Genomic DNA, 14,444 nt, shown 5'->3' on the forward strand with positions numbered 1-14,444 from the left:
AAGCATAACAATCGTGTATCTTCGTAGGGAAAGAATGAATAAAAGAAAATTGTTCGATATAAATTTTTTCATTCCAACTGAAGTAAGGTCTTCGCCGACCGGCAGTCTGAAGTTTCGTATTTATCTCCTTGTATTTATGTGCGCAATAGCATCCCTCTGGTTACCATAAGGATCGAGGCCACCTTATACCCCCCTTACTCCGTACCCCACAGCCGGCACCCCCGTCACGAGCACACCTTAAATCATAACTCGAGGAATATATTTCCCACCTTTTTCCTCTCTTTCGCTTTCGCTCTTGCGGCTACGCTGGATATACATATAAATATAAAATAAAGATCCGCTGGGTATATAGATAACTATATTCGCGTACTCACGTGTCTACCGACACTGTAATACGGTATCATTGCTACATAGATATATATCCCACATACGTCCACATACGTGAATCGTGCACGGTCCATACGGCTCTCTCGCACCTGCATCCTACTTTTACGTAGACAATGAGAGATGTAGAAATATATACCTCTCTGCCACCTATATACATATTTCTTTTACCAACAATCTGGGCCTTCTTACGCCCTCCGCCTGAGCGTCGGCATATCGAATCCCACTCATGGACCAAAGGAAGAGGCTGCAAGGTATAAGAAGAAGGCCGAACGACGAAGACACGGACGACGAGGAGGATCTGGTTGAGGATGGAGGAGACGGTACCGTGAAGTAGAATAAGAAGGTGAAGTACTCGGGAAAGGAAGAAAGAGGACCAAGAGGAGAGCAAGAAGATCTGCAGGAGGTTGGTTGTTGTCGTGGAGGTTGGAGGTGGGAGAGATTGAAGGAGGTAAGGAGAACTCGCGGAATCGCCAGGAGATGCGTGTATGTATATATATATATCAAGACTTCCTTTGTATACACTGGTCCAGGGCTACGCACACGTGGTCCCAGGAATTGAGTCGTCAGTGGGTTTTTGCTGTTCGCCAGTTGTAAATCGCGAGAGAAGGCCGCTCCGGTCGCGCGCGACTGTTGTCTCGTGTTTTATGACGCGAGATCCCATTGGCCTTCTCGTTCTATGGCAAAAGGGGACTCGCGAGTACTGTCCAGGACTGCTACGGAAAAGGATTGAATTTTTCTTTTTTTTTTTTTTTTTTCTTATTTATGTTGTTATACCTGCATAGGGATTCAGGCAGATATGATCGTAAAGTAACGTGGTTTGTATCTGTACTGGAAGATGCTGAGCTCTTGTGGGTTATGAGAAAAAAAAGAATTAGAGTGATTCGAGAATGTTTGACGTACCGACGGTACCTGTATGTCGTATAGCGTATAATTTTTATAAAAAATTAAATTGATCGATTATTGGTTAACGGATATTGTATTAATAATTAATCACGTTTGAAATAAGACTTTGAGATTATTGTGTCAGGGTGAACGGGACTTGTGTATAATTATTGCTACTAGTGAACTCGTTGCGTTATTATATCCATAGGCGTATGCTACGAATTGCCTTACTCGAGGAGAACGATGATTAATTATATTTGTAAAATGTTTAATTATTCATAATTTTCGTAGCGCCTGGTTTTAACGAAGATAAAAAATTAAATTTTTCGTTTTTGCGATTTTTTTCGAATTTCTTAAATTTAAAAATTTTCATCCGCTAGGAAGCTAGTTGTGGATAGGTGTTGGTATACGTGGCTGGAGTCAGGGTGGCTGGGGGAAACTGCGGGGAGAGTTGGAGGGAGTGAGAGAGTTAGTGGGAAGATGAGCAATTTCTCAGGAGTCGCTATAAATCCAACCTCGGATATTAATAATCTCTTGGATGGCGTCGCAATTCCCGTAGGCGTCCATCGTAGTACAACCCCAGCCCAATAACCCGGATTGCCAATCAATTCGCGCATCGCGCGCCCGAGAATTAGACAATTAGGAGTCGTCACGTTCCCCGAGTATCACGAAGCGCCCCCACTCCTGTTTTACTTTTCATCCCTCCACGTCCCCACTCCGACCTACCACCATAAGCGCCGTAGGGGAGATCGAACGGAAATTTTAATTTCCCAGCCTTCTCATTGGTCGACATAGATTACAAGCCACGCCCACAGTCGCAACGCCTGTTGGCACCACGTAGCTCCTCGCATTGGCTGACGGGACCCGGCTTCGTGTTCCTCGAGTTTTGCGGGGGCGGCGCACCGTAGACGCACCCGAGCGAGGGTCAGGCTTTCCGTTCTCCGAGCTACGAGCTGGTAATCAGTGCCGTTTCGCGGGAGTAGCGGCCAACACGCGATTCCGCATCCGAGCCTTATTCCGCGCGCGCGCGCGCGCACGTAACGCAATCGCGACGGCTTCGAATCCTCGAAGAATCATCATAAGAAATTTGTATCCTATCGATATCGGATCCATAAGATATTGTATATTACGGATCGATAGGAGCTACGTGGGTGCATTGGTGACAGTGGAGTGTGTTCCTCGGAACCAAAAGGTCCTGGAAAACATTCTAGAACGTCCTGCTTAATCGCCGCAGGATGTTTTGGGACTGGTGAAAGACGCTGGGAAAAACTGGGATACCGGAAGTGCAGAAGAAAATTGACAGTGGCTCTGATAGGAGAATATATCTCGTAAATCAGTAAGATCCAGGATGATCCTGAGATGCTGTCCAGGGTCGTGGACCTTTTGAGGACTCTACCGTGATGCGACGGGATTCTTTCCTGCCTCTTCGCTAAGTATGGTAGCGTGTCGAGTTCAGTCGATAAAGGTATCAACGTGTCGAGACATCCAGGGTTAACGAGAGAATCACTCTTCCGGATATACGTTTATTTTCCCAAGAAGAATCCTCGAGGATCCTTCGGTATAAGATCAGCTGTACCAACTTGAGATTAAAAGTGGAGGCCAGATTGGCCTGTTTCTCGATGACACTACCCAGGACTAGACTGGTTCGGACATCATCAGCGACCCTACACGGTTTGACGTCACTAGGATCATAGGTCCGGTCTAAATGCATGGCCTGCAGCAGCCGAGGAATGCACTTCTTCGGTGGACCATTAGCGTAAAGCAGTACCGGAGAGCCAGGTACTGACCAGGTATACAGGTATTCCTAAGATAATTAAAGGCTTCGTGCCATGGAGTCCTAGCTAAGGAAGATCCGGGAAGATCGAAATGAGTAGCGGCGAGGGAGTGGTGATGCAGGGGACCGGAAGTGGTCTCTCGGAAGACGTTGACATGGCTACACCAACTTCCGCCTCTTCGAACCTCAAGCCAAGAAGCGGGAAGATCAGCTTCAGCGTGGACTCGCTCCTGAGCGGTACCAAACGTTCACCAGCCACTCTGACCAGGCGAGATTCCGACGAGAGGATCGAGAGGATGGATAGAATCGACGTGGAGAAGACCTTGGACATGGAGGCCAGGTACAGGGAGCTTCTGGTGGAGCAGCAGCGACTTCAGAGCCGGGAACTCCTGGCCAGACTGAGTCCTCACGGCCTGGGTCCATTCGCCAATCATCAACGAGCCGACCTGGCCGATCCACGTCAGGTCGAAAGAAGGGAGATCCTTACCGTTAAGGATTTCTCTAGATCGAGTCAGGATAAGTCTTCCTCACCGATCAGGATCGACCTGGAGCAGAGGGATCGCGGCACAGGATCGCCGAGTAGGATGAGCGAGTTTCAGAAAGAGCGACAGGAAGAGGAGAGAATCGTAAATCGGTCTGTATCGCCGATCCGACGAGAATTCGACGAGAGGAGCGACTCCGAGGCGAACAGATCCTTGGAGGGCGACAGGACGACGGACCACCTGGACGAGGATCAAGAAATAAGGAGCGTCGGCCACTCGGAGGATCTTAATGTGATGGACTCGGACTGCGAACTGGAGAAGGACCTGGACTCCAGTCAGGAGAAGGAGAAATCAAGCCCAGTAGTGCCTCAACCGATACACCCTGGAGTGCAGAGGCCTTCAGGAGCGTACCTTGGGGCCCCTGGGGGTCCCGGATGGAATCCTGCAGGATTTCCGCATTCCTTGGCAGGGTTCGCATGGCTGCCCCCACCTCCGCATCCGCACAATCCTCACGGACACCTATACCCACCTCACGGTGGTCCTACCAGTCCTAATGGTAAGACGAGGTCCTTCTTTTTTCAAATTCATTTTGCCTGCTTCCCCATCGTTATCCCCCATCTCCATGCACTTGGATACAGTACCGCGTAATTAATTTTGGATAAAAATGATATACATATAAGAGCGCCAATGACATCGATACGTCAAAATAATTTAATTCTATTAAGAATATTTTCAGGTCGTCAATTAATATTATCGTTCGTTACATCTCGAATAAAAATTTCAACGATCAAAACATACATCCGTTTAATACGCAACGATATCAAAATGATATTAGACATTCAAATTTACATACTTAGCATCGATAAACCGAACGACTCCCATGCGCCAATGAAATTCCACGGCATTAGGGAGCCGCGTCAATACGGCATAACGTTATTTTATCCACGGTACCTCCGGGGACTATCATCAATATTCATCGATCATTATCATTCAGTCAGATCTGCGATTTCACAGCGGTCCCCATTACTCTTCTAGACCTTTAAGCAATTAGCGAAGCTTTCAAATAAATCGAAAATCCAAAAGACCACCATTCCGTCGCTATCGCGGCTAAATTATTGGAATTTCATGAATCATGGAATAACGCAAACTCAACCGATAATTGCTAGTTCAATCGACCTTATTAAATCCCAAGCATCTAATTGATTTACACGATCGATCGGATTCACCGTGACAAAAAATTTATACTAAGTAAACCTTCTAAACGTTATACCTATATAGATATACGTACATACGCGCGTATCCCTATACACCTATACAAACACTCCCGTGGATCGACTCAAAAGGACAGCCGTACTCACAAGAGAAAAGTCGCGCTAATCTCACAAAGCACGTATCACCCAGGCAAGGGTTAACCAAGCCATACCTACGAACAACTACCTCAACGTGGTGATACGTGGCAAAGTACAGGCACTCCGTAATGAGAAACTCGTGCTGTTTCCGAGAAAGAAATCTCCGGCCATTACGGGATTCTCGACGTATAAAGTCCGAGAAGGTACGCTCTGTCTCGTACGTATATATATATATATATATACTCTAACCTCCTCCAGAAGAATCGCATCTCGTTGGAGTTTCAGTTCCTGACGTTCGTAGACCGCGGAGCCACTTGATAGAGTCATACATAACACGTAGCATCCATAATGCATTCAACCGTCATAAAAACACCCTCCAGTTAGTTTGGTTCAAACGCGTGAAACTGGATGCAGTTGATTTTTCACCGAAGACATATTTTCTTATAACTTTTTATTATACCCCTGTGTTTTGTCGAACACGTATATCCGCCATTAAGAAATTGTCGACGACCGTAGATACTGGCAGTCGTTAATGGTTGCGATCGAAAAACTTGGTAGATACATAAATATACGGTATGTCGTGTGTATGTATACAGGTACAGGTGTCTCTTGGAAAATCGATTAGTACCAAGGATCTCTTGGCTTTGTGTATAAGGGAGAAAGAGTAAGGTAAAAAATGTACTAGTTGGTAATTCCTTTGAGTGATATATCGGAGTGAGAGGGAGGGGGGGATTAAACGAAGAGGGTAAAAGTTTAAGGATAAATGATCTTAACCGTGTAAAAATCGTGGGTATCGTCACCGACGCTACGGATCACGTTCAGGAAAGAAAGTCTCGGATCACGGATATAAATCACCGAGTGGAACGTAGAGAGACGCTCTCGAGCACACGTTGCAGTACTAGTTGCAGCGAGTGCACGGGTGGCTGAAGAAGAGGATTTGTGAAAAAAAGTGGTGCCAGCTGAAGAGCAGAATGGAGTGTATGTATATATAGGTGGTGTAGCGAGAGAGAGAGAGAGAGAGAGAGAGAGAGAGAGAGAGAGAGAGAGAGATAACGGATAGAGTCGAATAAAGGAATCGAGCAAGTGAAGTTACAAACGAGTCTATACCTAAAGGGGTAGTCCGAGTTCGTTAATTTTGAAAAAAATAATATAAAAAAAGTAACCAAAGAAAATAACAAGTTCGTCCGACACTACTGTTAGGATTTTTCATCCACTCGATTCGACGTTCGTTGGGTATGAATTTATATTTTTTTAAATCGAGGTTGGTCAAGCGGGTTCGCAGCATCCCCGCTGTATGGAGCTTTTTGAAAAATATCAATTTAGACATCATTTATAACGCTCGGGTGAATCTGCTTTTATCTTACGTTTATCTCCTTGTATATAAACCAGGGACGAATTAACGATGTCCGGGAACCGATCCAATAATGTTGTACAAAATATTCGAAACGATTCATCATCCGTCGGACATAATTATCCGGATCGAGACGATCGAGATGCTGAGATCGACGGTTCGATGGACCGACAGGAGGGTCCGGATTCTCTTGCTACTGAATGAACTGTATCTACTCGTTCCGCTTGTTTCAGGCTCGAATATGGATTTATTCCTTCGTTAACTTGTATATGGACATGCGATCATTTCTATGTTATCCGATACACTTGCTGGATCCTTTTTTTTACACGATGTGTATCTGTTCGCTGTTCAACACAGCGATTAACTATTTCAATCTATTTTATTAGACGCGGTTTATATATAGAGTGGCAATGAATAATTAGCGTTATTAAATCTTTGGATAGTTAATCTTAGCCTGTGGCAACTGTGCTCGTGACTGATTCAAGTAGTCACTTTATGACTCTCGTGACGGACGTAGTTAATTAGTATGTCGAACCGCGGTATGGTTAATTAGAATGAGAAACTAGAAATTTTAAATAGGATAAAAATAAAAATTCATTAAAATTTATATTATTTTTATACAAAGTTTATCATTTTGCTGATATCACTTTGAAATTGTATAATACGAAGATTCGTACGATGGGATTTTTTTCATTCCTTCGCTACTATATTTTGTAGCGATTCGATATTATAATATTGTTAGTATACTCGGGATAAAGCTCGAAGGGGGTTGATGGGTGAAAATTTTTTATTTTTATATTCGTTTTTGTCTTTACGTCGGCTTGACTCAAAAGATTGATTCCTCGTATCGTACGAAGATGTAGAAGGCCTATCAGGACTCGACTAACAAAGCCGATAGATCCATCGTGACTCTACCTGTCCTTATACGCGACATTAAAGACACTCTCTCAGGTTAATTTGTATCCGAGATGAAGGAAGGTCCCGCAACACGACGACGCTGGTTACGTACTGAACATTGCTCCTAGAGGTAATTAACGGGAATTAATTAGCAACCGAAGAAAAACAGATTGATCGGTTATGTGCGTTGAATAATTATGGAGTCTGTATATACTTAACCGTTGGCTTCTCCTGGACGAGGATCAAGAGCCGAAAGGGAAGCAGAATATAAGAGGCTTTACCGATGTACCAACCTATTGGTACAGTCCGACAATGGTCTCCGCTTCTTTTTCCCGTATTCGCCGATCGTTAATTAGCGGCTCGTTACCGACTCTAATTTGGAAATCGTTCTCCTCCCGGGATATACGCTTCGCGCATGCTGACATAAATAGGAACGGAGTATTTCTGTTTAATCTCTCTTTTTTTTTTTTTTTTTTTTTTTTATTTTTAGCGGCTCGTTACCGACTCTAATTTGGAAATCGTTCTCCTCCCGGGATATACGCTTCGCGCATGCTGACATAAATAGGAACGGAGTATTTCTGTTTAATCTCTCTTTTTTTTTTTTTTTTTTTTTTTAATTTGAAAGAACCACTCCCGTGATACCAATATAAGTGTCCGCGTTTACGATATGCCAATTACGTCATTGATCTCGATTAAATTGATTTCCTCCTGAATAAATTTACGTCGAGATCACACCTCGATCGTGTTTTTCACAATTCTTTATGGTTTTTAGGCGATTTAAGGTTACCAGGACCTGGACCGGGGCCGGTAAGATGCACCCTCAGGAAGCATAAACCTAATCGAAAGCCCAGAACGCCTTTTACGACTCAACAGCTCTTATCGCTTGAGAAAAAATTTCGCGAGAAGCAATATCTGACGATAGCGGAGAGAGCGGAATTCTCGTCGTCGCTTCATCTCACGGAAACGCAGGTAACGTAAATTTCGATATTGGGATTTGAAAAAAAAAAAAAAGAAAAAAAAAGTTTTTTAATTTAAAATTTATTCCAACCCCTTTTTACACTGCGTTCGAATTACGTCACTCGTAAAATCTCGTAAAGCCGTTTACCTTGTAGTTGGCGTGTTAGGATGCACTTTGCACGTGCATTACAATGCATCAGGCGAGATGAAGCTTTCAGCGACACCGTGTCGCATTCATTTGCTTAGATAAGACCTGACCAACCCTCTAAATACCCACCCACTCACGGCGTATCGAGTTATTTATGCGAACAGGGTGGTACCACCTGAATTCGACTTGGATTATTCGTTTGAACTGATTTTGCCAAAGATTTGTTTGCCGCTTGGCTATATTAATGTAATAGAGGAAAATTAATCAATATAATTAAACTTGATGGTATTAAAAGATACGAAGTAAACGATGCTTAGGATTAACCGTAGTAAACTTGACAAGTAATAACAAGCCAACCCATAGGGAGGTTCACGGCACATTCACACCTCCGCACCTCCAAAGAGAGTATGGCACGTGTATTGATTTCCGTGGCCTCTCACACTCGATGGACCCCTCGCAGCATCTTTTTCACCTTTTTCCCTTCAGGGCGGCTTTTCATGCCGCCCAGACGATTTACCAGGAGTCCACGTCAATCCTGAGATATGAATGTAATATCATAATCGTGGTTTATCGGAATTCAGTGAGCGAAAATAAGAAAGCTGGCCTCAGTGTCATGCCAAGTAGATATAGTGAAGTTAGAGTCAGATATATATACACGCGTAGCGAAGGTGTCAACGGAAATCATAATTAGGGAGCTTCCAGGTACTCCGTTGGCAATTAGACAATTATCTCAACAAGAATTGCAATTACGCAATCTGAGAATGGAACTTTTCTCGAGGCATATTTGATATACCCCGTCCATGTAAGAACGTGTAATCCTCGCTCGTTTTGCCGGTAGTTAAGGTAATTAAACTTGGCGTACACGAAGGTGGATCAATTTCATGCTATTTCAATTCGATAATTAAATACCTTAATTAGTACGTTGATACGCGCCATCATACGGGAGAGCGCGTAACGCGCGTGATGAAATAATAAATTATTAACGTTATTGTAAGCAACAAGTTCGTCCGTCTTATTTAATTTTACAGTACGTTTCTTTTTCAATCTGAATTCCAGGTGAAAATATGGTTCCAAAATAGACGCGCGAAGGCGAAAAGACTGCAAGAGGCCGAGATCGAGAAGCTGAGGTTATCCGCGAGGCCACTGTTGCACCCGAGTTTTGGTTCGGGGCTGATGTTCTCCGGAGTGGGGCCCCCTGGTACCCCAGGAGTGCCCCCCTTCATTGCGGCCGCCATGGCAAGGCACACCCATGCCGCGGCAGCGGCAGCCATGTTCATGGGGCCCCCTGGACACAGACCTTAGGAATATCCAGGACCGAAAGTCACTCATGAATTCAACGTGGAAAACACAGGGCCCCCGGCTGACGGGGCCCGAGAGCAGCCGGGATTCAATTTCGAATTGAGCAACCAGCCCACCGATCGTATAGCAGTATTCCCGTGCAATCAATCATCCGTCATCATTATTGGATCCATGGATTCAAGCGGATTCAACAGTCCTTTCGAGTACGAGGATTAAGGAAGACAAAAATTCATTATCGGTTTACGGATTCGTCAGTACGTTGGGATGCGAACTGAGGATAAAAGCTATTGATTTTTTTTTTTTGAAAAAAAAAAAAAAAAAAAAAAATTAAAAAAATTCATTATCGGTTTACGGATTCGTCAGTACGTTGGGATGCGAACTGAGGATAAAAGCTATTGATTTTTTTTTTTTGAAAAAAAAAAAAACAAAAAAAAATTCAAAATAATATAAGGATCTTGCGTTAAATATATTCACAATGGTATGTTCACTCGGACAGTATACCATCCGCCGGCCCTGCACACTTAATCGTACAACTCCAACCTGTACTGACTTCGTATCTATTAGGTGACTTCCTATGAGACACTCGTTTACGGCAAATACTTCAAGATGATTAATTACATTTGTACGTACTTAAGCGCGTGCAAAGGAAACCACAAGAAATTCCAGTGCGGAATGCACCTGCCGCTTGCTCGGATTCGCTAGGACGTGCGCGCTAGTGGCTTTGCCATTCGATCGCTTCTATCGATCGCTACGTCCGATCTCTGCGATCGTTTTTGAGAATCGTGAACAACGACGGCGTGGGGAGTCGCAGGGCATTCTGGATACACCGGCACGCCGCCAGCATCAGCATTCGGAGGCACTCGGTGGTCCTTGATCTCAAGTGGAAGAGGAGCAAATGGGAAAAAAAAATAAATAAAATTACGTAAGAACCCGTTGTACATAATGTAAATAGCCGATGCCTAACACGCTCTGGACTATCCGCAAAATTGCGAATACACGTGAGTGCACGAATTATCTGAGTGAAAATCGTACACGCCCGTGCGCATTGTTTTTGCAAAGGATTTAAAAAAAAAAAGATGCAAGAAAGATTCCATAAATATTGTAAAGTACGTATCCGCGGGTACGAGGATACGCATAAGCGACGGGATCCCGAAGCACCCGCGAGCCCTGGGAAAGTGATATTAAAAGGATGAAGAAATAAAAGATGAAAAGGATGGAAAAACACGTTCTAGCTGTACCAATACACTCTGTATAAATGTAACATGATAATTTATCCATGGAAGTACGTTATAGTGGAATAAAAGCGGTTTCAATATTTAACTGCCCGCCTAATCTTAATGCCTTTGAGATTGGAGCAGGATACGCTCGACTTCTTCAAAGTTCCGTCGAGCGATCGAGAGAGAGAGAGAGAGAAGAGAGTGAAAAATATAATCGCCATTAGCATGTCCATTTCATCGTTGCTACCGTCTTCCCACCCGGTATCGGTAGCCGACAGGTTATCCCGACGTTTTATAGTTCGTAAATACTCATACCACGAACAGGCTTCTACACTCAGGTACGTACGACTCGTTTTCTCATGAAATTCTTCAGCTTATATATATATATATGAAATTACTCGGCAGATCATTAGCGGTAATAGTATAATTGGAGATTACGAATGCCAGAACGATAATATTTCTTCTACGAGCCCGTCGAATTTGCCTGAATCGGCCTGTACGCGCGTAATGCAAGAACTCTCGATAAATTGATCCTGTTTACGCGGCAGTTCGCTCGTAACTAATCGATAGATGAAAGTGTCCGGCAGGTAATTAAAAATATGTTAATTCGCCGAGGCCGCTAATTGGTTTTTGACTAAATTTTTAATTAAGTTTTAAGCCCGGGCGGCGCGCTGATTTATCGAAGAGTCTCCCCACCCTCCGGGCGCCGCTAATTATGAAATATCTATATACCACCACGGTTCTACACGCGCGGGGCCTGACGGTCCGAGCCCAAGAGGGGGCCTTAAAGGCCCACAACACACATTCTCTGATACGTGACGTCAGGGAAGCAATACAGGCCGTATCCCTTGTTTCTCAGCCTCTTTCGATCAAAGAGTCACGCCGCCTTCCTCGAGTCCTCCTCGGCCGCTCCTAACTGCCCTCTAGGGCCCCGTGCGCCCGTATCCTGATCGGAGCCTATCCGGACGAACCAATGCCAATCACCACGAGCAGTGCCAAACTTCGTAAATCCGTATCGCACGTTAACTTTCCATGCCTCCGAAATCTATGAGAATTTAATTTGGTCGTCCGAATAAAAATTTACGTCAGAGCCTGAAGGATGGTAGCCGTCAGTCCCAAAGTCGCCAGTCGGTCACAGTCGGGAACGGCAGGGCCGTTTAATGCAGTACACGACGCACGCGTATTTGTTCTGGCCGCGGCCGTCGCGATCGGAAACGCAGTTACCGCTCCCTTATATGTAAATTTATGTATGGACTCGCGATTCCTCGCAGTGTACCAGGGCCACATGAGCCGCTGACAATTAATTAAAGAATAATTTCTTGTCTTTGCGATACCCGGAGGAGCGTCGGCAGTTGGCGGCCAATTATACCCTGGGACGAGCGCGGAATACCAAACAGCCATCGCCGTCGAGCATTCAGCCGGCTGAACTCTACGGCGGAGCCATCCGCTAAGAAAAGGTCCAAGGGTCGCGGCCGTGGCTCTTTCATGAATTCAAAAAGACCCTAACGATTATGTATCCTTGGTCCAGGGGGTGGCTAACGAATTTATCATGGAAGGTGTGCACTGATCGGTCCTCGCGTTAGAATTTACGACAGAGGCCTATTGACTCTTTTAACTCCGCGCGACTTCAAAAGCATCGCTCGTCGTTTTATTATCCCTCGGGTGAGAGTCCCCCTAATCAAAAATTGAACACGCCGTGGAATTCTAACGACAGGACCCATCGCTACCGAACGCCGTAAGTCCCATCAAAGGCCTCCCCTATTTGGAAGATGCCAAGGTAGGACCTCCCGAAAAGTTTGAAAATAACCCCGCGAGCTACGTGTAAAAGGGAGAAGGGACGGACGAAGGCGATGATGACGTCGGGGCGACGTAAAGAGAGAGAGAGAGAGAGAGAGAGAGAGCCAATAAAAGATAAAAGTTCAGAGTTAACGCGGGCATCGAAAATAGGGGTCCTCATTCACTTTATCCAAATTAATTGGTCGTAAATTAAACGGGGGGCCTCGGTCTGACGAGTGCGCGAAGGACAGAAGGCCCCCGTCCATTGGGATCGGGCCTGAGTGAGTTGGGACTAACCGCAGGGCGAGGATATAAGGTATATATGGTATAGGGTATAAGATAGAAGGTAGAAGGGTACCTGCACACCGGAGATAAAGGGAAAAAGACACGAGCGTCCAGGGACAGTAGCGCATCGACACGCCATTATGTGGCGGCTGGGACTAATTTATACAAGCGAACGACGAGGACACCGCGGAAAGTCGCTCGAGCGTACGAGCAGGACGACGACATTACTTAAAAGAGGGACCCCTAATTGGGAGCCAGCCACTGTTCCACGATGTGTGTACCGATGCTCGGATTCATGTCGCGGGAGAATTACGCTCGGATAGAGGTAGTTATGCCCCGGGAGACTCGTTCCTTCGGGCTACTTCGGATCACTTCGGGCTCCTCGCGATGTTAACGTAACGGGAGATCAGCTGAAAATCACTTCCAATGGCCAACTATGACTTCGCGCTCGATCAAGAATGAGAACTCGACGGCAAAGATCGCGCTCTAGCCATACGTTTTCGTGTTATCTTTCGTGCAATATTTTTCTATGGTGTTTAACGGGAAACCGGTGTCCGCACGAGAACTTCAGATGGCGAATCCATACGTCTGATTTTGTTCCATGGAACACCATGGGGGAACGCGATCGCGTATCTGGGACGATATGGAAACTGTGAAATTCTCTTATTGACCTTTCCCATGAGAATTCCATGGAGTAGGTGGTTAGGTTAGGTCCTGATGACGTGGGATCGTCTCCATGGGACTTTAACGGGGACTAATAATTTAACTGGGAGACAATACTAATTGGTTGCCAATCACTGCGATCCCGTTTAACTGATGATCCTGCTCGGGTATATCGCTAGAGAAAATTAGCACTGCCGAGGGTCTGGTCGACTGCTGATTCTATACTGTTTCAGTTGGTATCCAATTCACCGGAAGGGGAGAGGAATTCCTTGGACGTTTGTTTGTTTATGCTCGATTTGCTTCATTTTTATTTACCCTTTTCTCAGCGTTCTTCCTTATAAGTTCGGGGGATTCATGACACCCGTAAAACGCGGCCCAGCTGTTACCGACCAAGACGGAAAGAAGGGAGAATAAGAGGTGGAAAAAGGGCTTAAATAAATTCGTCGTTCCACGACACAGAAATACCGGGCGTACCTTTTCGAAAATACAAGGACTTCGGGGGGATCAATCGGTCACGAGTTATACCATACTGCCATACCCTGTACGCTATACGTATCCCATGGCCGCGGCTCAGCCACTTGGACCTTTTAATTGCCTTTGGTTCTTCGAACTTAGCCGAAGGTAGACGAGAGACTGTGTTGAAAGGCAAAGGAGATTTAGTCGAGAAATTTCAGGAAACGTCGCTTCGTCCAATAAGAATTAAACGAGCTCGTTAGAAGCGCGTGGAAAACAGGGAGTTGCGTTCGCATTATAAATTTAAAGGACCACCACGAATTCCAGTGGTATCCGCCATGGGTCAGCTACTAAATAACACAATTGACACCACGATATCTCGAGGTACCCCAAGGTACTCCCGGTAACGTGTAACGAAGTCAATGACATTTTACACCCTGGGAAACTACTTGGGAGTTTGATTTAAAAAAAAAAAAAAAAAAAAAAAAATTGGATAAAGTTAAATTCCAATCGAGGGAATATTT

At 45.0% G+C, this 14,444-nt stretch overlaps 1 protein-coding gene across 1 annotated transcript; it reads left to right on the plus strand.

Annotated features, from left to right (window-relative positions):
- The first annotated feature begins 2,152 nt into the window (after positions 1 to 2,152).
- On the plus strand, positions 2,153 to 9,854 carry LOC107263159. Its single transcript, XM_015730080.2, has 3 exons — positions 2,153 to 4,081; positions 7,895 to 8,091; positions 9,284 to 9,854. Exons 1-3 carry the CDS (start codon positions 3,136 to 3,138, stop codon positions 9,527 to 9,529), a joined length of 1,389 nt encoding a protein of 462 aa, XP_015585566.1. The 5' UTR covers positions 2,153 to 3,135; the 3' UTR covers positions 9,530 to 9,854.
- Positions 9,855 to 14,444: the final 4,590 nt, after the last annotated feature.

This window comes from Cephus cinctus, unplaced genomic scaffold, assembly GCF_000341935.2.
Source record: "Cephus cinctus unplaced genomic scaffold, Ccin1 Ccin1_scaffold0132, whole genome shotgun sequence".
NCBI classification, from domain to species: domain Eukaryota; kingdom Metazoa; phylum Arthropoda; class Insecta; order Hymenoptera; family Cephidae; genus Cephus; species Cephus cinctus.